We start from the raw sequence: 25,377 nt of genomic DNA on the forward strand, positions 1-25,377 counted from the left end.
AGGGAACTGACCTTTAGACATGCCTGAAGGGGTGGGCATTAATAAATACTGGAGCTGTTTCCTTGTAGAACATTTAGTGCTTGTAGCACTTTTGTGTGCTACAATAATTGCTATAAGAAGTCTGGTAAAGTGCTCAACTAATAAGCTAATAAAAGTGCAGGAGAGGAGAGAACTAGCAGATCTAAGGGAAACATTGAAGAGCAGACATTGACATCGCTCAGAAGCTTACAAACAGACCTGGATACAGCAGATCTGTACCTGGATAGTTTACAGGAAAGGTGGGGAACAAGTGCAAACATGGCCTTTTAAAGCAGAAAGTTGAAAGAGATGGAAAAACTGCCCAAATAGTCAATAACTACAATTTCTGGACCAGAAAGCACTCCTCTTGTGCTAGCTAGGTTACCTAGTGCTTACCACTCCCACTGACAAGCTAGAAAGCTTCCCTCCAACACAGAAGGGCTTGGAGGGCTCAGAAGCTTACCAACAGTCCTGGATACAGCAAATCTGTATCCAGACTAGACTAGTTACAGGAAAGGCGGGAAAACAAGCGCAAATGTGGGCTTTTAAACCAGAAAGTTGAAAGAGATGGAAAAACTGCCCAAACGGCCAATAAACTACAATTTATGGGCCAAAAGCCACTCCTCTTGTGGTGGATAGGCTACCTAGTGCTCAACACTCCCACTGATAAGCTAGAAGGCTTCCCTCCAACACAGAAAGGCTTGGGAAGGCTCGGAAGCTTACCAACAGTCCTGGATACAACAAATCTGTATCTGGACTAGACTAGTTACAGGAAAGGCAAGAAACAAGTGCAAATGCAGGCTTTTCTGAGTCATACAAACAAAGCATTATGAGAAAGCGAAAGGGTTGAGGGAGAACAAGATCACATTGATACATCAAGCCCCATTGGTAGCCATGTTGTGGAAAACAGCCTAAATTACAAATAAAGCACTTAGAGTGACTTTGATATGTTAAAATAGGTCAGGAAACAGAGAGAGTGAATGTTTTTTTTTCTTAGGGTGGAGTTTTCCTTTAAAACGAAGAGTATTAATATTACCAACCCACAATGATGACTTTAATATTACAATTGACCTGTATCAAGAAGAACAAAATTTTTAGACAGTATTGATGAAGGTTTAGAGTCTTACTGGGTAGTGACTGGAAAGCTAGGTTAGATGTGAATTCTGAAAGGCTATCTAAACCTAGTAGATGTGCCTATCATGAAAAACATGTCAGGTTGCTGCAATTTTTTTTTAAATACAAGACAATTGAACAGATGGATGTTGTTTGTCTTTTTGGCTTTTCCCGGTTAGGGGTCGCCACAGCGGAACTCCAGTCCGCTAATGATTGTCAGTAGATTTTTTATGGTGCAGAGTTGCCAGCCCGACGCCCAACCTTTAGCGAAGGCACGCCCTTTCACACATGTTTTTTGGAGGCCACTCGACTGCGGGGAGGACATGCAGACTCCACACACAAGGCACTCCAGCCGTGAATCGAACAGGATATCAAGTGTTATTTCCTTAAAGAAATATGCAAACAAATCACAAAGTTACATTACATTCCCAAAATTATTTTTATGACAATTTATTTAATTAATGCAAATTTAAGTACAATTTCTTCTGTGTAATCATTTGACAGTTATTTCAGTTGGAAGCAAGACAAAAATGAAAAAAAATATCCAAAATTGGTTTAAACTCAGATGAAGTTGGTCAACAAGTAGTCATCTTGTGATTTGTGCTTCTGTTTTCTCCTGGTGAGAGAAGGAGTGCAGTTACATTATTTTATGGAGACTGCTGATCACCAGAAAGTTTAATACTGTAACTTTTTTATAGGTGACAGCTTGGAATCTGTGCTTATACTCTGATCCTGGTGAGAGTAGGAGCAGAGTGTACTGATTACTGACTCTTTCTGGTTGGAGAGTGAGTGTCTGTGCTTAACGTACCTGACTGGTCTGGTTGCTATTCGGGGCATCTACCAGAAAAAGGCTACAAGCCTGTAGACCCTGGTATCATCTGGGACATTGTGGATCACCAAACAGGCTGTAGCCTGCGTCTCTTCTTGGGACTGGTGCTAACATTTTGCTTCTTGTGAGAGAAGAAGCAAAGGAGTATTGTATCCCAACAGAGAGAAGCAGTGCTGAGACAGTACAGTTGTGTACACTTAGCATAAATGTAGATGTTTGAGTGTATTCACTGTTGTAGTCATCACATTTGGGTTATCCGCCTGTAGGTAGCCCTCAGCAGGCTTGAATACCAGAGTCTTGGGATTTCTGCGTCAGATGCTGTCGCTTCTTCCATGACGTCAGGTCGTCAGGGGTATAAAACATGCAGCCACTGCCAATACATCAGTTTTTCTTGCCTCAGATGTCAGGTGCCCCCAAAATAGGAAGCAATTATATGGTGTGGAACACCCCCAGCAAAAAGCAAATACACATGGTATAAGATATGCAAACCAAAAAGGACAGGTAAAAGCAAAGACAGGTCAGGGGGCTAGAGGGAGGGTAACCAGGACTGCAACAGTGAATACACTCGAACATCAGCCACTGCCAATACATCAGTTTTTCTTGCCTCAGATGTCAGGCAAAGACAGGTCAGGGGGCTAGAGGGAGGGTAACCAGGACTGCAACAGTGAATACACTCGAACATCTACATTTATGGTAAGTGTACACAACTGTACTATATTCTTCATGTTTCACTGTTGCAGTCATCACATTTGGGTTGATTCCCAAAGCTAAGGAAGGGTGGACGTAGTTAAGAAACATTATGGCAATCAGGCCCTTTAAGACTGCTGTGGCAAATCCAGCTCTGAATTTAGAAAAGATAGGCAAGTGGTAATGCTTGGTGAAAGTGTGTACAGAGCTCCAGGTTGCAGCTTTCAGGATGTCCCTGGTAGGGACTCCCCTGAGAAATGCAGTAGAGGTAGAGGTGGCCCTAGTGGAATGTGTTCTTATCCCCTGTGGGGTAGGTTTTCCATGGTGTTTGTAGCAGAAATGGATGCAGTGTGCTATCCATTTAGAAATGGTTTGTTTTGAAATGGCCTTGCCCTCTGCCCTAGCAGCTGGTCAGAATTTCTGACAGGCTTAGTCCTGTCCAGATTGAATCTACTTTGCCTGTGTACATCCAGGGAATGCAGTATCCTTTCCCCTTTATTCTGAGGATTAGGGAAAAAAGTTGGCAAATGAATGGACTGGTTTAAAGCCACACTAGACACCACCTTGGGCATAAAAGATGGGTTAGTCCTGAGGGAAACCTTGTCCTCATGGAAGATAATGAAGGGTTCCACTGCCATAAGGGCCTGCAGTTCAGGCACTCTTCTTGCTGAAGTGATGGCTAGAAGTAAAAGTTGTTTTCCATGAGAGGAATTTTAACTCTGCTGTGGCAGCCGGTTCAAATGTGGCAGTGTGAGTTTTTCCAATACAAAGTTAAGGTCCCAGGCTGGAGTATGAGCTCTCCTGGGGATCTTAAAAATTTGGCTCCTCTAAGGAACTGTTTTACTAGAGGATGAGAGAAGAGGGGTGGCTCAGTATTATAATGAGATGAGATGGCAGAGGCATGAATCTTAATTGAAGAGAAGGATAGGCCCTTGTGGAGCATTTCTGTTAAGTAATCTAGTATATGAGGTAAGCTGGGCACAGTTGTGTCCATCAAACCAAACAATTGTAAAATACTGACACAGATTACTATAAAAGTACACCCAAATTTATTGGTACAAAAGTTTAAAGTGCTTTTCATTTGAACTTCCGGCAAACTTCATCAGAAACAAGTTGTAACATTCAAAACCACATTTTATACTGCCAGGTGGTTCTGGATAACCAATTAAGATACATTGTTGCATTGGTCTTAACTTCTTAAAGAGACCACGCTGTTATGTGGCAAATACTCGTGCTAAAATGTCACATACAGGTGAACAATATCAAAATTTGCACTCCAATGTATTATATAAATATCAATACTTTATACTAAAACTTCTCAACATATAAAATAAATACTAATCATATACAAAAAACTATTTAAAACCAGCTAACAATTACCATAAATCTTATGTTACAAGTACAGCTGAAAAAGTTAATGTACTTCATCTCTGTAAACTTTTCAATTTTAAAATACTAGAAATAGAACAGGTTTCATTTAAACCCGGAAAACTGTAGGCATTCAGCCTAACTTGTCAAAATAGTTCAAGTTCTTCAAGTTGTAAAGGTGTAGGGCCACCCCTAACGTCCTGCATAATATGGTCGATGGCCAAGAACCTGAATTTATGTTCATTGTTCATAGAAGTGTGCTTGGCCAGGGCATTATTTGATAAGAAACTGTACTGAAGACATGTATATAGAAGGTAGATTAGAAGAGAACATCTATAATTACATGTCAACAACATATCCTAGATATCCCTATCTATTCGGTATTCCTAAGATTCACAAGGATATGGATAATCCACCTATGAGACCACTAGTTGACGGTCGTGGTTCACCAACTTATTCTTGTGCTAAAGTAATAGATGCTGTACTTCAGAAATACTTGTTGTTTGAGTTTCAAATTTGTAAGGACTCATGGTCCTTTCTGAAGAAAATCAACACTTTAAATGAAGAGTACAATTTTCTCACTATAGATGTGAGAGACTTATACACCTGTATTCCCCATGATTTAGCTATTGAATGTTGAGAAGTTTTAGTATAAAGTATTGATATTTATATAACAGATTGGAGTGCAAATTTTGATATTGTTCAACTGTATGTCACATTTTAGCACGAGTATTTGCCACATAACAGCGTGGTCTCTTTAAGAAATTAAGACCAATGCAACAATTTATCTTAATTTGTTATCCAGAACCACCTGGCAGTATAAAATGTGGTTTTGAATGTTACAACTTGTTTCTGATGAAGTTTGCTGGTTGGGCAAACGAAAAGTGCTTTAAACTTTTGTACCAATAAATTTGGGTGCAATTTGACAGTAAGCCATGTCAGTATTTTACAATTTTTTGGTTTGTTGGCTTTTTCATTTTACTAGTTTGTTATGGCATCTGGCTCAGCTACTAGCCAAAGTCTTTTCGCTTCAGGTGAAACACCAGAAATTTTAAGACCCAACGTCAATGTGAACACTGTGGGTACCGATCCTAATCTTGGCTTGGTACCTAATAATTCTTTGGAATCTTTATTTAACAAAATTGAATCTATCTTTACGAGACTTGACCGGCTCGATATGGACCAATGAGAAATTCATAATTGTTTACCTTCTACTTTTGTATCAAGCCGGCAACATGGTTCTCTTAGTAACAGTGGCGGTTTGAATGTTGCAACAGTTACTAATGTGGATACAGTTGACAACGGGCACTCCAGTACATTCAAGGTGGCTTGAAGATGGTTCTGCTAACTGAATCGACCGCACAGTAGTGCAGACCAGCCACCATCAGGCAATAGGACAACAGCGAATATAGTAGCATGTAGTGTGGCACTTAATGTCCAACCAGCACTAGTAGATGCAAACAGGGCTAATAACATACAAGCCCTAAACCTAGGCCATGCAATATTGAATAGGGTTGATACCGGCAGTGAATTTCCGTCACTGTCTTTCTGGCTGGCTAATGGGTTTTCTTTTTCTGGAAACGTACTGTCTGGGAATGAATGCCAAGTGTCGGGTCAAGGTAATGAGTCTTCGATTTCTAATATAGTGTCTAAATTGAAATTTTTTGACAAGTCACCTAATTAAACTGAGAAAGTTACAGTTGGAAATTTCGTACTTCCGTGAATGTCTTTCACGGAAGGTTGTGCCGAAAGGCTTACGTCGCTATTCATACCCTACTGGACTGGAAGCTAACTCAGTATTTCATAAAGACTTAATTAACTTATTTGACCGCCAAGGTTTTGAATTATTAGAGTTGATGGTTAAATACTATGGCATATGGGTCGATAAATTGTCTAACACAATAACTGAATTAGACAATAGTATCAAATCAGATTTTGAATTTCTCAGATATAAATTCGAGTATAGCCGTGTGTTTACCAGCATTGACCAGCATATGTTGAAACTCAAGACTAACAAAATCAAAAAATAAGAATGTGACTGTACAGCTTACCATCTCGGTTTAGCTTACCCTGACCCTTCCTCTGCTCAAGTTTGGAAACAAGGTACTGTGATAAATGGTGAAATACAGATGAATACTCGCAGTATTCCCAATTACAATAGTAATGGTAATGAGTCGAATTCAGCACCACACCTTAGTGTTGATGACTCTTTGAACAACTCCTTTAATATTACCAATAACAACAGTGCCTACAGTGACAATACTAACTTTGTTAATCAAACCGAGGTTCGGAGGAGTGAGAGACTACGAAATGGCCCTCAGGGCCAAAGTAATCATGTTCAATTTCAGCAGCATCAAAATTTTCGGCAAGGCAACAATACGGGGGCCAGGCCCAAACAGCAGAAAAACCTTCAAATGAACAAAAACAAGCAGAAATCCAACAAACACAAGACTTAACTATGTTGGATTATCAGCACCAGTCCAATGTTCTTTGCCCAGTCATATCGCATGGTTTACAAACTGTTGTTTTGGGGGCACCTATGGCTACACATGATGAAGTTCAACAAAATATTGGTGGTCATTTAGCCACAGTTGATTTTTGTGGTCATGATGGCCCAGTTATTGTTATGGACAAGACAGGGGATTTTAAACTTTATATTTTTTCCTCTGTAGCGGTTTGTCAGGATATTGTTGATTTCTTATCAAAAGGGTATACTTACGTACCTTCCAAACTTCTGAACTTGGTTAAAACCATCCTTGATGTTAAAATTTTTACAAGGAAGCTAAATTTTAACTTAATGATAGGTGATGTCACCAATGTTTCCAATTTAGACAAATTTCACATACCTAGCACATTCAACCCTCCATTGCACCCAGCATTACAAACCTTTGAACAACTTTGCGAACTAGATTTCAGGCATGCCACTAAGAATGGTTTTAAGCGTAAGGTTCACCACAACACAAGTAGGGAAGAACAAGATTATTTGCAATATACAAGGTCACAAGACATTCATCTATGTAAACCTGACAAGGGTGGGGGTATAGTCGTGTTTGATAACACTATCAGGATCACATGGAGGCTTTATTTAATAGTAGTGCTTATGTTTTGAGCTCACGTTCGGAGGTAAACAAAGCTTACAGTTTGATAAAAAACTGTATTGAAGACATGTATATAGAAGGTAGATTAGAACAGAACATCTATAATTACATGTCAACAACATATCCTAGATATCCCTATCTATTCGGTATTCCTAAGATTCACAAGAATATGGATAATCCACCTACGAGACCACTAGTTGATGGTCGTGGTTCACCAACTTATTCTTGTGCTAAAGTAATAGATGCTGTACTTCAGAAGTACTTGTTGTTTGAGGATCACATTTGTTGTTTGAGGATCAAATTTGTAAGGACTCATGGTCCTTTCTGAAGAAAATCAACACTTTACAATTTAATGAAGAGTACAATTTTCTCACTATAGATGTGAGAGACTTATACACCTGTATTCCCCATGGTTTAGCTATTAAATGGGTAGAATTAATGTTGAAGAAAAACAGAGCTCCAGTAGCTGAAATTTCTTTGGTCACTGAATTAACTGATTTGGTGTTATCTAACAACTTTTTTATGTTTCAAGACGACTTCTATTTACAAAAAGTAGGGGTCGCTATGGGTACTCCTTGTGGAGCCAGCATAGCAAACTTGGTTATGGCCCACTGGGAATCAGAATTTGTGTTTAAGAATAACACATTTTGTGACTCCATGGTTTATTACACACGTTACCTGGATGACATTTTCATCTTGTTAAAAGGTGATGAGGTCGTTAGCAGGAATGTGTTGGAATATTTTAATCAGACAACACAATTCCTACAATTTACTTCTAACACAGAGGCAATAGCGTGTTTGGATATCTGGTTAGCCAAAAACCATAGCACAGGTCGTTTTGTGGCAAAGATACACAGAAAGAGTACATATTCAAATACATTCCTGCATTTTTCTATTTGCCACCCGTTGCACCAAAAACGATCAGTCATTAAAGGCCAACTAGTGAGAGCCTCACGAATGGTCAGTCAAGATGAAGATTTTATAGAAGACTGTCACCTATTGAGAAACATGTTTGTCCAACGTGGTTATCCTGAAATTCTCTTAGACAGTTTAATCAACGAAGTTAGAACTAAGAGATTTAACCTTTATACACCAATCTTGGGTAACGAGTGTTCAACATCTGAACCTGGTAATATATTACTAACATAGAGCCTACTGATAACAGTCTTAATAAAGACTGTGGGTCCAATAAAGATTTTGGATTAAGCTTTATCACCACTTACACCATACATAGTCATTCTTGTATTGAAATACTTCGGAAAAACTGGGAATTGTTTAAAATCAACTCAAGCATCTATAATAAAATAGGTGATTTCCCCCAGAGTAATTTTTAGGAAAGGTAAGAACTTGAAAACCCTTTTGGAATAACAATGCTCTATCAAAGCTCGTAGTTCTGGGATGAACAAGTGCGTAAATTGTAATTATTGTAAGTTTATTGATGTAACTAACAGTTTTATTATTAATGGTACACAGTATAAACTTAAAGCGAAGTTCAATTCTAATTCCAGGTTTGTTGTGTACTTGGACAGGTGCCAATTCTGCCCTGCGTTTTATATTGGCAAAACGGAGCACAGGCTCCGTGAAAGAATATACGAACACCAATATGCCATTAATAAGGGCAGACTTGATAATGCCCTGGCCAAGCACACTTCTATGAATAATGAACATAAATTCAGGCTCTTGGCCATCGACCATGTTATGCAGGATGTTAGGGGTGGCCCTACACCTTTACAACTTGAAGAACATAAACTATTTTGGCAAGTTAGGCTGAATGCCTACAATTTTCCGGGTTTAAATGAAACCTGTTCTATTTCTAGTATTTTAAAATTGAAAAGTTTACAGAGATGAAGTACATTAACTTTTTCAGCTGTACTTTTAACATGAGATTTATGGTAATTGTTAGCTGGTTTTAAATAGTTTTTTGTATATGATTAGTATTTATTTTATATGTTGAGTAGTTTTAGTATAAAGTATTGATATTTATAGAATACATTGGAGTGCAAATTTTGATATTGTTCAACTGTATGTGACATTTTTGCACGAGTATTTGCCACATAACAGCGTGGTCTCTTTAAGAAGTTAAGACCAATTCAACAATGTATCTTAATTTGTTATCCAGAACCACCTGGCAGTATAAAATGTGGTTTTGAATGTTACAACTTGTTTCTGATGAAGTTTGCCGGTTGGGCAAACAAAAAGCGCTTTAAACGTTTGTACCAATACATTTGGGTGTACTTTGACAGTAAGCCGTGTCAGTATTTTACATTTTTTTACAGCTGTGTCCATCCCCTGAGACTGGCTCCAGGAACAGTATCTTTTCCACTTTTCTGAATAGGATTTTCTAGTACTTGGCCTCCTTACCTCAGGAATGACATCCAGCACCTGCTTACTGAGGGTTGCTGGTGAAGAGTTCAAGGGATTAGCCAGGCTGCAAGGTTCAGAGTCTGTAGCTGAGGGCGCAGAATCTGGCCTGCCTGCTGGGACAGCAGAGAGGGTGTCTGAGGCAGGTGCCATGGTTGAATCACTGTCAGACTGTGCAAAGAGGGTACCAGTGGTGGCGTGGCCAGTCTGGTGCAATCAGGATTTTCCTTGGCTTGTCCTGTTTGATCTTTAGTAGAAACTTCGAGAAGACAGGCAGAGGGGGAAGGCATAGACTGAGAGGCTTTCCCAGGTAAAGGACAGGGCATCCACTTTCCAAGCTTGGCTGTGGGGAGTTCTGGTGCAGTATTTGTTCAATTGATAGTTCTGAGGGGAAGCAAACAGGTCCACCTCTGGTGTCCCCCACCTGTTCCTCAACAAAAGCTTGAATATTTTGGGTTCCAGTTTCACTCGTGTGGGTCCATGAGATTTCTGCTTAAGTCGTCTGCCAGTGAATTTGGTTTGCCTGGCAGGAATTGAGCTTGTAGGTGCACTTGGTTGCTCAAGGCTGTGTTCCACAGAGCCATGGCTAGTCTGCAGAGTGGGTAGGAATGGGTTCAGCCTGCTTGTTTATGTACCACATAACTGTGGTGTTGTCTGTCTTTACCAATAGTTGTCCTGGAAGAATAAGGCCTTTGAAGGCTGTGAGAGCATTCTGTACAGCTAACATTTCTTTTTGATCGATATGTAGATGCATCTGCTTTGGGTTCCATTTGCCCTGAATGCACTGCCCTGCCATGTGAGCACCCCATAAATAGTCTGATGCGTCTGTTGTTACGGTTTGGGCAGCAGGAGAGAGAGTCCCTTGTTGTGGCTGCAGGCCTCTGCCCACCAAAGGAACTCTGTCCTTAGGCAAGGAATGATGGGAAACATAGTTTCCAGATCCTGAGAATTTTGACACCATAGACTTTTTAGATACCACTGAAGTTTCCTCATATGCAGTCTTGCATATGGAATTAACAGAATGCAAGAGGTCATGAACCCCAGGGATTACAGACAGCTGGGTTTTGGTGGCCAGTAAATTGAAGTAGTTTCTCAAATAAGCTTGTTTCTCTGGAGTGAGGAATGCCATCTAGGAAGTTGTGTTCAAGCTTGCTCCCAGGAATACAATCTGTTGGCAGGGTACTAGCTGTGATTTCTTTTTGTTGATGGTGTACCCCAATAAAGTTAGAAGTCTCTTTACAAATGCCAGGTGCTGTAATAGCAAGTCCTGACTTTCTGCCTGAATCAGGCAATCATCCAAGTATGGGTAAATCTGAATACTTCTCTGCCTGCAAAATGCAATGGCTGTAGCTAGGCATTTTGTGAATATCCTGGGTGCAGTAGACAAGCCAAAGGGAAGTGCAGAGAACTTATGGTGCATAGAGCCTGCTCTGAAGCGTAGGTATTTCCTGCAAGATTCCCTTATGGGGATATGCAAATAAGCTTCTTTTTAAGTCTAGAGTTGCAAGCCAGGAATCCTTGGCTAGCATAAGAAGAAGCTGTTGGAGAGTTAGCATTCTGAATTTTGGAACCACCAGAAAGATGTTGAGAATAGACAGACCCATGATAGGACACCAAGAGCTTTCTTTTCTGGGAACCAGAAACAGTCTGGAATAAAAGGCTTGTCCCCTTTGTTCTGCTGGGACAGGTTGAATAGCCTTGATGCTGAGGAGAGAAAGTACTTGATTTTGGGCCTCCACCCACTGGTTTGGGGGGAGGTCTGGCCATCCACTTAGGGTTGGGAGTGAGTGGAAGTGGAATCTGTATCCTAGGGGAACAATGTTTTAAACCCATTTGTCTTGGGTACTGTATTCCCAGTTTTTTGCATGCAGGGCAAGTTTTCCTCCTAAAGGTGCAAGTACTTGGGCAAGGCTTGGAAGAGTTGAGGATAAATCATTGTGCAAATTTATCATAGGAAGGTGGCTTACTACTCCCCGTTTTGGATGTGGGAGCACTCCACTGCTTAGATCTGTGCATAACCTGAGACTGAAGTCTTGGTGGTCTGCTGCCTCTGGGTTTGGACTACGAAAGGCCTGGAAGGGACTGGAAAATACCAGTTCTTTGAAGGCCAATGCCTACTGAATCTAGGTGGCTGTACTTGTAAGAAATCTTTAACAATTTGCATAGATTTAGCTTTCTCCTCCATCCTTTTTAGGACTTCTTCTGCTTTATTGCCAAATAGGCGCTCTTGGTTTAAAGGTGCATCCAGTAATTTTGTCTTGATATGATCTGGCAAATTTTGTTCTTTAAGCCAAGCATGCCTTCTAAGAACAGACCCAGTGACAGCAGCCCTGCAAGATGCTTCTAAGGCATCAAACCCACATTGCAAAGTATGTTTAACAACTTGGTTAGCAGAATGCATTAAATCTTGTAAATCTTTGTGTTCTGCACAGTCAGGAATCAACATCATTTTCTGATTAATTAGTTCCATGATATGCTGCTGATACTTTAATATATGAAACTGGCAATTTAAAGCCCTAATGGCCAGAGTAGCAGATGTGTAAACCTTCTTACTCCATCTGTCTAAAGCCGTAGAATCCCTGTCCAAAGAGGTAGGATTTTTGGCAGTAGTAGCCTTAATACCTTTAGGTCCTTGGGAAATGGTCTGTGGATCCACGGTAGAATTCTTGAAAAGGAATTTATGGGAGTTAAGTACTCTATAGTACCCGTCAGGTTTCTTGGGAGCTGGAGGCAAAGTATCCGTGGTAAGGTTGGATTCCAAGAAAACATCATCTACAATCTCTATTACAGGAGGGATAGCTAGAGGTCTGTGCTGAGGTAGGTTTAAAAATTCCCCGAGTCTCTTTTTGGACTGAGAGTAGTCCTGGCTCTCCCAATAGAAATGCTCTCCAAGGGCATGCGGGGTTTCACCAAAAGAAAAATCCTCTGGAGGGGAAGCAGAGGGGATGGAATCCTCTGTTTCAGAACCTTCACAGGTAGATAAGGAAATGTCCTGGTAGTCAGAAGGAACAGAGATATCAGATTCCTGATCAGACGAATCAGAAAGAAAATAAGTTCTAGGTCTCTTTGAGGGGGAAGGCTGGCTTCCCCTAATTAAGGTAATTAGGTATATTTGTTTTTGTGGCATGTGGGCCTGATAATGCACTTTGGTTGTTGTTTCCTAGGCGTAGTGCGCACTTTAGGCCTGATAAATTAGGTATTTTTTGGCTTGAAACAAAGTCGTCGGTTTAACATGCCTGAATACACCATCAGACGCCGGTGCCTGCACAGCTGCTCCAGACCCATCCAAGGTAGAGACATCCGCAGGTTCCACACACAAAGAAGCATCTCACGGCATACAGGACTCCGAATGGGTCTCGGTAGAGGCCTGTGAATCTATAGAAACGGGTATCAGGGGCTGTGAAAGCGCCTCACTGAGTACCAGTGGACTGGCGACTAGCTTAACGGTAGTGTCGTTGGCAGTTTTGAACCTATGCGGTCTGTCTCTGTCTTTATCCTTACATTTTTTCAGAAGATCAGTAGTCAGATGGCTTATCGAAGCCATTTCGGAGTACGGAGATAAAGAGCGAAAGAATTTAGCTACAAAAATTGCCCGCCGATGAATAGTTCGGGCGTTGAACAAAGCACTAAACTGACAGCGAGGGATGTCGTGGTCTGGACCAAGACAGGTGACGCAGTAAGAATGAAAATCGTTATGAGGTATTTGCTTTCCACAGGCAAGACAATTATTAATTTTTTCTGACATCGGTTAGAGCAAGAAAAAAGGATCCCCAATGGGGAACTTATCTTTGAAAAGACTTCAGGTCTGAAACTCGAAAATGAAAATTTCAGGAGTTGGCCAACTAGCACTTGTGAACTGCTTCTGCTTCAGGCACCGCACGGCAAGAATGACTGATGTAATAGCATTGGCTGCATGTTTTAAACCCCTGATGACCTGACGTCATGGAAGAAGCGACAGACGGCTGAGGGCTACCTGCAGGCAGATAACCCAAATGTGATGACTGCAACAGTAAAACACGAAAGTACATCAGCATTAGTAGTAGCCAGGCAGTAATCATTCATGTAACTCCCTTCTTTTCATCATTCTTGACAAGCTAATTCTTTATTTTTCAGTAAGTACTGCTTGATTTCTTTCTAACTTCAGAATATCTTCCTAAATACTTCATCCTTAAATTTTCAGGGTTTACGTATTAGTTTTCCCCTCAAGTGTTTGGCAATGCTCTGTACAGACTCACCTCAAGTGACATTTTTTCTGCAAAAGGAATATATAAGGAAACAGCTCCAGTACTTGGTAATAATGACCATCCCTCCTGGCATGTTTACAGGTCATTTCCCTGTGCTTTCTCCTATTAACCTAGTTAATTGTAGAGGAGCTTCTTCTGCTAAGTTTTTGGTGTATTACTCTTTGACCTACTCCTTAATTACTACAATCCAACATTTCTATGGTGAAACATAAGCTCATATTAAAAAATGAACACTGTCTCAGAAAAGCTTAAAATCATGACAGGTGATGTTAAGTATGCCTACTTTCAACAACTCTTTATTCTACAGAAATATGTACAGGTAATCAGAGGCATGTATTAATGATGATAAAGTAATTATGAGGAGTGTGACATTAAAAAAGATCAGTTTTTTGCTAATGCATTTAGCATACTTGGAAAAATAATTATCTATGACAAATCAGAAGTACTACAATGCCTTGCCTATCTAGATGTGATCTGTAATAACAGAAAAGCCATTTCAATATTTCATACTTAAGTTTTTATGTTTAATATACTCTTCTGCATACCATCATATTTTATTATATTCTTTTAATACATTCCTTGGTAAAATGAAAATAAATGTAACATATTAATTAGGAGATGTGTTCATTTTTTTGGGAAGAGTTAATATAGTTTATCTAATGTTCCCCTTGATCATATTACGGCTACAAAATGTAACACCTCCTCAATATATTGCATAATCAAATGAAATTTAACAAAAAATTTGTTATTAACAAATTCCTAAAGGTAGGCAGTTACCCAAAGGATTCCATGGGCAGTGTCCAGTTCCCCCTTCTCCCAAGGAGGTTTTATCCATGCTAGATATTGAAAGCTACAAAACTGGCCTTCATAAATACAAAAGAGCTATCAATACCTAGTTAAACCAATTTATAAAGTTATTACAAATGTTACTTTCAGACACAGATTATCTGGTTACTACTTAAGTTCAAGAATGTACCTTAATTAAATATTACTTTTCATACATCAAGTCAATTTTACCTTTATTAATATATGTAAACATTCAATGGAAACATACAATAACACCTTTTCTCTACACTTAGATGCATCATTCCACAACTTCCCCAAATAATTTTGGCTGAACTCTGCGAGTGTAATACTCCTAGAGGGGAGCTTATTCTAACTTTGGTTCATAAAACACAGGAAGTCTTTTCAACTGCTAACAAGGCCAATGGATGATAAGACATTCTAGCTAAAAATAAACACCTGTGGCATACAAATTGTCTCACAAGATGCATTTTAATTCTACTTAGCCTGGTAAAATAAAATGACAGATTGTTTTAAAATCCAAGAGGAAGGGACATTAAATAACATTTGTAATATTCATGAATCTATTAGGAATGCATCAGTTCAGTACAAGTTTTTAGACATAATTCATTGCTCTACCAACTGATATTTTGTTTGATGCTTAAGTTATGATGCTGCTTTAATGCACGTTGATAGACCTGCCCTCAGATTGTTTGTTTTTGTAAGGATACATATAAAATAGATAACCACAACTGTACAAAGAAATTTCAGATTTACCCCTACTGTATCAACTTTACCCATAGTGCATTGTTTGACAATTAGAAATATTCCCTCAGGCTGCATGGAAATAAATTGTTTAGCTTTATTGGTAAAGTGTTTCATACCAGACAACTGGAAAGTTAATTCATTGCCTGAGTTATCCGTGTTTAAGTGATGGACTCAACAGTGTACCCATATTTACTGCTAATGGGACTTTTATTACTTTCCTTAATTTTATACAAGTATATCTGAGTTACACTTCTTGTTTTAGACACCTTGTTTTAGACACCCTTTTTTCATTTTCCTTTGGAAATGTACATTATAAGATTTTAATGGAAAAAAAACACTGCATAAAGAAGGCTTCTCAACAAAGCTTCATCAATACCAACCTACTGCAGTCCATTAACCGTTTCAAAAATTATTAAAAGATGCACACAGCATCAATTACTAAAACAGCTTACTATAGCAATACTTCTCAGACTGTCAGCACGGCTCTTGTCCTGGTCATGGTATGAAAAACAGCACCTCAACTTATTGTATCAAGTTAAAGTAAAACTTAAATGACAACAGCTTAACAAGTGCCATCATTACAGACTTAACAAACGTGTGCAACACATGTACAGTCATAACCTCCTTATATCTACATTCACCTGAGCATAAGCTGGCACAAAGGTTACTTCACTGACTGCATTCAGATTACATACCTAGACTTCACTCTTCTGGCCTGTACAACTTGTTAAGCCCAAAGTTTCTATCCTTGACTACTACTCCATATTACATCTGTCACAACTCTAATTCTGTCATTCAGCTAAATGCATGCAATACGCAGACAACATCCCTTTTTTATATTCAGTAGCACTACAATAACAAAAATGCATTCACCTATGTTCAAAACTGGATTAGCAACTTTTCCATCCTGGCCACCAAACCTCAATCCCCACTGCCACGGCTCTACAAACTAAAATAATAATCATACCAAACCAGAAATAGTCTCCATCTTCACACTGCTAAGGGTTCATCTTCACCTCAGCTCACATTTGTCCACCATATTAACACAGCTATATCCAAATTCAGTACTAAATTTGTCCACTTATTGTATCAAAAACTTCCTAACACCAAAATCTAGACTCAGTACGGCTATGAATATTCTACTGTTCATCAATCTGCTAACCTAAACACCTCCCTCTTGGTAAACTTAAGGGGGTTCACCATGGAGCTCTTCTTTTGTATCTAACCAGTCTCTTACTAGAGATAAGTGGTGGTATATGTTGCGACTAATTAGTATAAATTTGGGGAAAAAAAACTTTACACAGCCCTTAGCCTGCACAAATCTGACAAATGCCCATCTCCACCCTTCCTCAGAACTTGAAACCTCTCTGCACCCCAGCACTGTAAGAACCGCCATGGTCACTCACATTTTATCACCACTTCAAGGCATGGAACAATCTCCTGCTTCATAACAAAAAACATAAGTTCCTTTATAAACTTAAGGAAACATCTTACCACACTGAGGCTTTTTAACTAAGTGCTCCCCACCATCCCAAGAGTAACCCACTCACATATAGCTCATACTTTATCTATTCATGGTAAACTTAACCTCATTGTAGGTGCATTTCATCTTAGAACAGTCTATTACACTATAGCAAATCAGTACTGATACAGTCTCTGCATACCTCCAAACACGACTGTCAATACCAATAAACGTACGATTTTCCAAGCAAGATCTCTCCAGTCGGTAAGCCTAACAGAACTACTTGTTTTTTTTCTCACTGATGATTTACTACTGATTGAAAATTGCTGTGTACTGCTGCATCACTAAAGAATGAATAAACAATTTAGTGTAGAACTTCATCACTGATTTCCATCTATTTTTGGATTTATTTTGTGTGTGTTTTTGTACTAATCTACTGGAGCTGATCTCTTTAAACCTCCATTGAGAATGGGCAGTGACTGGCCAAAAAAATTCAAGAAATAAATAAAAAAAAAATCAATAAATGCATCTTAATCTCAGATGTTACGTTATTCAAATTTCTAAAAAAATGAAAGTAGAAATAAAAAGGATGCTTACTGTTAGCAAACCAACAGGTTCCGGTTGTCTGATCTCCATGTTGCTGTGACTAATGCCCTTAATGGCCACAGCATCATTTTCAACAGATTTAACATTTTCTTCCATTATTTTCAGGCTGTCCTCTTCTTTAATCTTGAGCTCCAAGTTGCCATTGGAGTCCATCACTAGGTAGGTAACAATCTCTTTGCATTTGAGATTTCCTTCCATCCATTTTAGAGTATTTGCTTCGTCAGTCTTCAGCTGCTGGATGAGTTGTTGTTCCTTGTCTAGGAGAAACTGGTGCAATTCTGCAAATTGTTGTTTAATGTATTTTTCCAAATTAAAAACATCTTCCTAGGAAACATAAGAATAAAGTAAAATAAGTAAAACGAAAAGCTCTGCACTTATGCATTTCCCTTAAATAAATAAAATGTACAAATGCTGGCCCATCCATTACATGGGAAAGGCATCCATCTGCAACACTGGTCATCTGGGGATGGACTATACTCATACCTTTCAACTTTCTCGTGGAAGAAGTCTGGACAAAGCCAGAAATGAGAGGACAATTACCCAAAATCAGGTTCAGATTTTAAATATTGTTCTTATAAAACAAAGATTTCCATTAGCATGCACTATCTGTAGGATTTGAAATCTGAACTTGAAATCTCTGTCATTTAGTGACTTCACTCCTCAATAATTTGTCATAAAACTGCATATTTGATGGGAAGCAGACCAAAAATATGAGGATAAATTTTGGACCTTCTGTGAAATTCTGAAGAGTTGACAGGCATGCTAAGCTCAGAATGAGGGTCAACCATCTAAAATGTTCTCCTTTCTGGAGGAGAGGTAGTGGAGAATTATCAGGAACAAAGATAACCCCCCCCCAAACAAATAAGAGTCACTGCAGATGGATGCATATTTAGGTATGTGAATTCTGAAAGGGAGGAACGCATTGTCAAGAAAACAGAAGACTGGTCCTCAATGGGCTACTATTTAAAGGACAACTACTGGAAAAAATAAAAAGGATATATTTAACTTTTCCTTAAATAAGGCTTTTTGCAAACCTGTATGTGCCAGATAGAAGTAGTCATTTCAAACTATATTTTGTTTGTAATCCTGAATGCCCTCTTGGAGGCAGACATCCTGACTGAGTTTGTATTCTTCTAAAAAAACAAATCTACCCTGAATGCCCTCCTGGAGGCAGACATCCTGATGAGAGTTTGTATTCTTCTAAAAACTTCATATCTACCCCATACACTGCAAGTCCACTGTCTCTGGGATTACAGTGCCCATAGCTGGACTATTACATGACCGTTCATTCCATTAGAATGGAAGAGCAGAACAGCAGCTAATTTTGAGTGGCCCCAGTAAAAGTATCATTTACTGTCACACAGTGCCTCTTACAAATAAATGTGTTTCCTGCTTATACATTGTGTGAAAGTTTCCAGAAACACCAGCTCACAGCTGAGATAACAGACTTTTTTTTTAGACATTCACCTTTGATCTGCTTCAGCTCTTTCTCAAGTTACTCCTCCTATATTCCAACCCTCAGCTAGCAAGAGTATCAGTTTTCCCACCCTGCAAGGTTCTTTGCATGACAATATACATCAAAGAGATTTGCTTGCAGTCTGCCTGGTGTGCCAGAAAAAGTGTTCCCTCATCTGTCTCCTATAATCTGAATAGCACTTTCACAGTAAATCATATAACAAAAATGCTTTTAGCAATCCTTAATACAAAAGGTGTCCAAATATTCCTCTAAACATGCCTATAACATGCACAGATTACAATATATCTCAGCCACTGACGAATTTAGCTATGTCTGCAAATACTCTAATCATAAAGAACATTCATATTTGCATTACACAGAATTGCAGTCTTCTGCCTTGCTATCCCTTAGGCATGCCACTGATGTGTCCGTATATTTGTAGGTACTACTGCTTTGCTGTGCACATACTCATTAGTTGAATGCTGTTTTTGATGCAACTTAATAAATTATTTCCTTCGTGCTATGCAGTGCCTACTCTCACTACTCCAGTGTGCGTACTTGTTCTAGCTCACTCTCAATATTGTTTTCCATTGCAGGCTGCCACAACAATTTATTTATTTATTTTATTTTACATTTGTTAACCGGGATGGTCCGTCTGGACAACGGGTCCATTTTCAGTGAAGGCCCGGGGAGAAAAGCTCCACAGGAAGTAAAATTTTACACAATATGCTAAATACAGTACACAGAGAATTTTCAAACAATATGTTAAAATACAGTATACAGCAGAAGACATAAGACCTATATATACAGGGAAAATAGTTAACCATGGTTAATAACAGAATAAGTATACAAATTCAATCAGCATTAGGAGAAGACCTAGACTGTAATATATATTGCAGTAGGTATATTAGGAAGGGAGGTATATAAGTGGAATAATTTGCGGACTTATGTAATGCATGGACATAGCCACTTATTCTTTAAGTGTGTTCTAGGTGAGTTTTTAAAGTGAGAAGAGGTAGGGCAGAAATCAGAGCTGGAGGGAGATTATTCCAGGTTCTAGCTATAGAGTGCGAGAACAGTGCTTTTCCTGCAGTATTGTTAGCCCTAGAGATACAGAGGAGGGGTTTGTCGGAAGATTGGAGAGTACGATTTGTATTATAGTGGGTGAGAAGATAGCCTAGTGCAGGTTTTTTTTCTGGATGTGTTACCACATCATAGGCAATGACTAACTGGTGATAGGTTAGCAGCTGGGGAAGTTCCAGCCATTGCAGTTCCCTTAGAGCCTGGCAATGGTGGGTTCTAAAGCTGGAGTTGTTTGTAAACTTGGCGATTTTATTAGAACATGATTAGAGTCTGGCAAGGTCAAGTTTTCTAAGCTGGGTAAGAATTGGAGCAGCATACATTAGGGTAGACCAGAGGTGAGTTTGGGCTAGGGTAATCGGTGCTTGTTTCGAGAGGGATTTCCTGTGCCTATATAGTGTTCCCATTTTTTAATGGACTTTTTTGATAAGTTGTGAAATGTGGACATCAAAGTGTAGATTTTTATCAATTTCAACGCCTAGGAGTTTGGTATGGTCAGAAGGAGAGATAATAGTGCCATTTTTGGAGGAGATAGTGAAGGATAGAGTGGTGGAAATGGTTTTGTTGGGGGTGAAAAGTAGTAATTTGGTTTTATTAGGGTTTAGGATAAGTTGGATCTGAGTGATCAAACTTGCCACAGAGCTAAAGGATTCCTGGGCGAGTTGTTGTAGGGTGGAAAGTGATGGAGCTGAACAGATGAATAGTCAGTGTATTTTATAAGTGAAGCATGCTGTGTGGTGATGGATATTATTGGTAAATATGGAGAAAAGAAGTGGGCCTAATATGGAGCCTTGTGGTACACCTATGGTAGTTGGGAGTAAGGGGGATAGTATACTTTGCCACTGGACAGATTGTTGCCTATTTCACAGATAGCTTTTAAACCAGGCTATAGCGGAAGGGCAAAGGATAGGGATGTCAAGGTGTCTAGTAGTAAGGAATGTGAAACCATGTCAAATGCTTTAGAGAGGTCTAGAAATATTACAGATACAAAGTTTTTATTATTTCTATGTTGGTTGATCAGACTGGTGAAAGAGAGCAGAGTGGTGGTTGTGCTATGATGTTGTCGGAAGCCATGCTGTGTGGGGGAGAGGAGATGGTGTGAGTTTAGGAATTGTGTCACTTGAGAATATATACATTTCTCTAGTATTTTAGATAAGGGGGACAGGCTGGCAATGGCGCGAGTATTCATAAGAGTTTCCGCCTTTATGTAGTGAAATAATGTATGATACCTTCCATAGCTGTGGGACATATGCTTCTTGTATGGAGTGATTATAAAGAATAGAAATAGGGTAGGATAAAAATTCAGCAGCTATTTTTAGGAAGTTGGCTGGTAGGTTTCACTTTTAGGAGGTGTTTTTTAATTGCTGAGGTGGGAACAGATTAGAGCGTAAAGGATGGGATGTTGTCAAAGCATTTGGTTGGGTTAAATGTAGGGCTGTTTTTGGATAGTTGGGAGGATAGTATTAAGATGGATTCTGTGAAGTGGTGATTGAAATGGGAGACAATGTCCTTGTTATCATTCCTGGAGTTAGGAGTGGGGGGTTTGCCTGGTTTTAGGAGAGAGTTAGTGGCATGCCAAAACTTTTGGGGATTTTTTGAATGTTTGTTTTGGATATTGAGGAAGTAATTTTGTCTGTCAAGTTTATTTTCTTTCTTGGCCTGATTTCTTAAATTGTAGGTAACTTTAGTTAGGCTAGAATTGTATTTTTTCCAAATTCTCCAAGCCTTATCTCTTGACTTTAGAAGGGCTCTAGTTTCCCTAGTTAGCCATGGTGCATAGTTTGACTTGGCTCTTATTTTCCTAATTGGTGTGAGTCTAGGGTATTGGTGAGAATATAGTTGTAGTCAACGGCTTGGTCTAGATTTAGGGTTTGTAGTGGTTTCCAGTTACTATGTTTTAGAATACTGTTTAGTTCTTGCATATTTAGTTTACTATCGTCTCTGACTGGTCTAAAAACAATGGGTTTGGCTATGTTGGTACGTTTCCACAGGAGGAAGGTGGAGAGATGGTCAATAAGACCATCAGGAAGGCATCCTGTCTGATTTGTATGGGGCAGTTAACTAGTGTCCAATCTAAAAGAGACTGTTTGTGGGGGTTTTGTCAATTCTACTGGGTTCTTGGATAAGTTGGGTAAAACTGAAAATATTAATATGGTTAGTGTGGTTGTTAGAGGTACAGGCTGACAAATCAGTGTTCAGGTCACCTAGTAAGATGGTTTCTTGGGTGAGATTATCTGTGGCCCACTATAACATTTCTTCAATGATGGGAGAGTATTACCTGGGGGAATATAACAGCAGAGAATTATAGTTTGTGTGTCATTTATGCTTAGGGTTGAGCCTAAAGTTTCAGCATTTTGAAATTTAGGTATGGGGGTTTGTAGAGGTATGATGGTGATTGTATTTTTGTAGAGGATAGCAACGCCACCTCCCTTTTTGCCCACTCCGTCCATTCTTAGGATATTATATCCTGGTGGGAGAATTTCTTCATTTTTGGTACTATGTTTTACTCACGTCTCGGTAATGGTTAGTATGTCAGGGGAGTAGTAAGCTATAAATGCATGTAGGTCAGAAAGTTTGTTAGAGATACTTCTGATGTCGACATTCAGAATCAATAGTTCAGAGATTTGCCTAGCAGAGAGTAGAGAGTTTTGTGGTCCAGGGTTTGGGTGTATGTCTCCAGATACAAGTAGATTTTTTGTGATAAACAGTAAGTGTTTAATTGTGTGCACTATGTCTATACTGGATCTAAATGATGTTTTTCTAGTGTAAGATGGTGTTACGTGAGACTTTTGAATGTGTAGGATTAAGCTGTCTTTAAATAATGTAGAAGAGATAGGAAAGAAAAGTGTGAGTGCATATTTGACTGAGAAAGTGTTATGTGGAATGATGTGTTTTCTAGTGATGTGTTTGTATATAACGATGTGATATTTGTTAGGTATGTGAGGGTTAGGAAGAGAAATCCTAGGATTAATGGTATTTTATGAGGGAGTAGTGATTGGGTCTTAGTGGTTTTGGGGTTCAAGTATGGGTGTGAGTGTGAATGCATGGCAAGTAGATACTATGTACCTTTGTAAGGTAGAAATTTGATAGGGAGTGTATATGAGAGGTCTTTGATTGGAGGAGGGTGTGGTCAGGTGATCTGGGTTTACAATAAATGTAGAGGTAGTGGGGGCGGGTGTGAAATAGGGGCAAAGTAGGGGAACAGAGTGTCCCGAGCGTGGCGAGGTGAAAAGAGCAGGGCTACACCAGTCCTCGAGACTGCAGAACCTATTTATTGAGCTGGTCAGGACAGAACAGTAAAAGGAATATATCTCTGTAATTAAGCAGGAGTGGGAGGGAGTTGTGCAGGTTCAAGGTGGGGAAGGGGGGTAGACACAAAGTAATACAAGGTTGTGAGTCAGAAAAACTGGACTAGGCCAGCTGATAAAAGGATAACAGGAAAACCAAACTAAGTCAATTCCAGGTCAGTGTAGTGCAGTATCTTCCTAGTAACTACAAATCTTATGCTACTAATCTAGTACAGTGTGGTGAAAAGGACCACCACTTCTACAGGGGAAAAAACAATTTAAGTATGGGCTGCGGGTACATAGGTAAACTTTTAACAAGAGAAAGTAGTTTTAAGTAACTGACCTAGGAGTACAATCTTCTTCTTCGTTCGGCTTTTCCCAGTTAGGGGTCGCCACAGCGGATCACCTGTCCGCTCATGATTGGCAGTGGAGTTTTACAGTGCCGATTTGCCAGCCCGGTGCACAACCTTCCACAGAAGGCACACGCACGCACTCACGCCTAGGGCCAATTTAGAGTGTCAAATCCACCTACAGCATGTCTTTGGGATGTGGCAGGAAACCGGAGCACCCGGAGGAAACCCACACGACCACAGGGAGGACATGCAGACTCCACACAGAAGGCACCCCAGCTGAGAATCGAACCGGAGAACCTCTTGCTGTGAGGCAGCAACACTAACCACTGCACCACCGTGACCGCCCTGACCTAGGAGTGCAATAGGAAGAGAAAATGGGGGAAGGGACCAGTAGTATGCACATGTACAGTGAAAGGGGAAAGAGTCTTCAGTTTAGAGGACAGATTAAATACAACTCTAACATACACTAGTGTAGCTGAAAGCACTTTAGTGTTCCACAGTTGCAGGGTCTCACAGTGCAGGGCAATGAGACAGCCTTGGGTTGACTGGAGGTTGGCCAAGACACATGATGAAATTGAGGAAATGCAAGCACACTACTGGGGATTCCTATGAAGCAAGACAGAAAAGCAAAGCCAAAAGATGGTGCCTTTCTCAAGCAAACAAGCTTTTCTATTAACCGATATCCAAAATTTCACACATTTCCTCAATAAGCTAGGCAAACCAGACTACCTCCAACGATATGTTTTATACCACAGTCATTACTTGTGTAACTGTGACTGTTGCAATCCAATTACTATACGAATTTAGTTCTTACAGCAGGGAACATGCATGAAAGGCCATTTTGCACAGGAACATCAACAAAGCAAATGTGATGACAATACTTAGTAGGATTATACACAAACATCAACTCATATGTACCACAGGGATGGGCTATGGCTTCATAAAAAGAAAACGGTGCAAAGGTCAAAGTTTGGGTTTTAAACAGCTGAGCGAAAACATCAAAGCATAGGCAAGCCAGCAAATGTACAAACAGTCCATGGCAAAAAAAAAAAACTGCCAATAGAGAAAGACAAAAAGAGATTCACTTCAGTTAGAAGATGGAGCAATTATGTAGATAAGCCACCTTTCAGGTATCTTACCATTTACAAGTGCTCAACTTGTAAAGCCTGAAGAATAACAATGACTCTAGCTTTCAGTACAGGAAGGGGCAAGCTGCACTAACAGGTATCATGCTGAGGAGATGAATAATGCATTTCTTCGCATTGAGTTTTAATCTATGAGTTTGGCACCAGTCATTTGTCTGTGTTAGACCCTCTTCTATGATATTTGTGTTATGTGGGAGTCATCAGCTAACTTAGTCAGACAAAGCCCCTTGACATTAGACTTTACCTCTGAGAATTAGATGCTAAATAGTAGTGGTACCAGAACTTTCCTGTCACAATAACCACAGCATGCATGCCCGTGCGCACACACACACACACACACACACACACACACACACACACACACACACACACACACACACACACACACACACACACACACACACACACACACACACACATTATAATGTACCACATAAGAATAAACCATTAAGTACCCGTTTACAACCAGTTCTGTAATGCTCTTGGGCCAAACCAAGTACCTCAAGTCAGGCCAACAAATGTGAAAAGTGCCTGTGCAACACTGTAACCCCAACAAAAGTTCAGTAAATGAAACCAAGAACTTCTAAACAACCCTGCCCACAAACAGAGTTTTATGTACAGATACACACAGAACTCAAAAGTACAATACCAAAATTCATACTCCTACTAATTGTGCAGATATAGCTGCCAGTGCATACATTCTATGTAAGTAATGACTC

At 39.6% G+C, this 25,377-nt stretch overlaps 1 protein-coding gene across 1 annotated transcript in view; it reads right to left on the reverse strand.

Moving 5' to 3' along the window:
* LOC122814414 overlaps nt 1-25,377 on the reverse strand; it is a 156,891-nt gene that overhangs the window by 130,085 nt on the left and 1,429 nt on the right. Inside the window, exon 2 of the mRNA XM_044086997.1 lies at nt 17,329-17,661. Within this exon, the coding sequence (XP_043942932.1) occupies nt 17,329-17,661 (333 nt within the window). The remainder of the gene's footprint in view (nt 1-17,328; nt 17,662-25,377) is intronic.

Source organism: Protopterus annectens, chromosome 10.part0, assembly GCF_019279795.1.
Source record: "Protopterus annectens isolate FY-2018-M chromosome 10.part0, PAN1.0, whole genome shotgun sequence".
Classification (NCBI taxonomy): Eukaryota; Metazoa; Chordata; order Ceratodontiformes; family Protopteridae; genus Protopterus; species Protopterus annectens.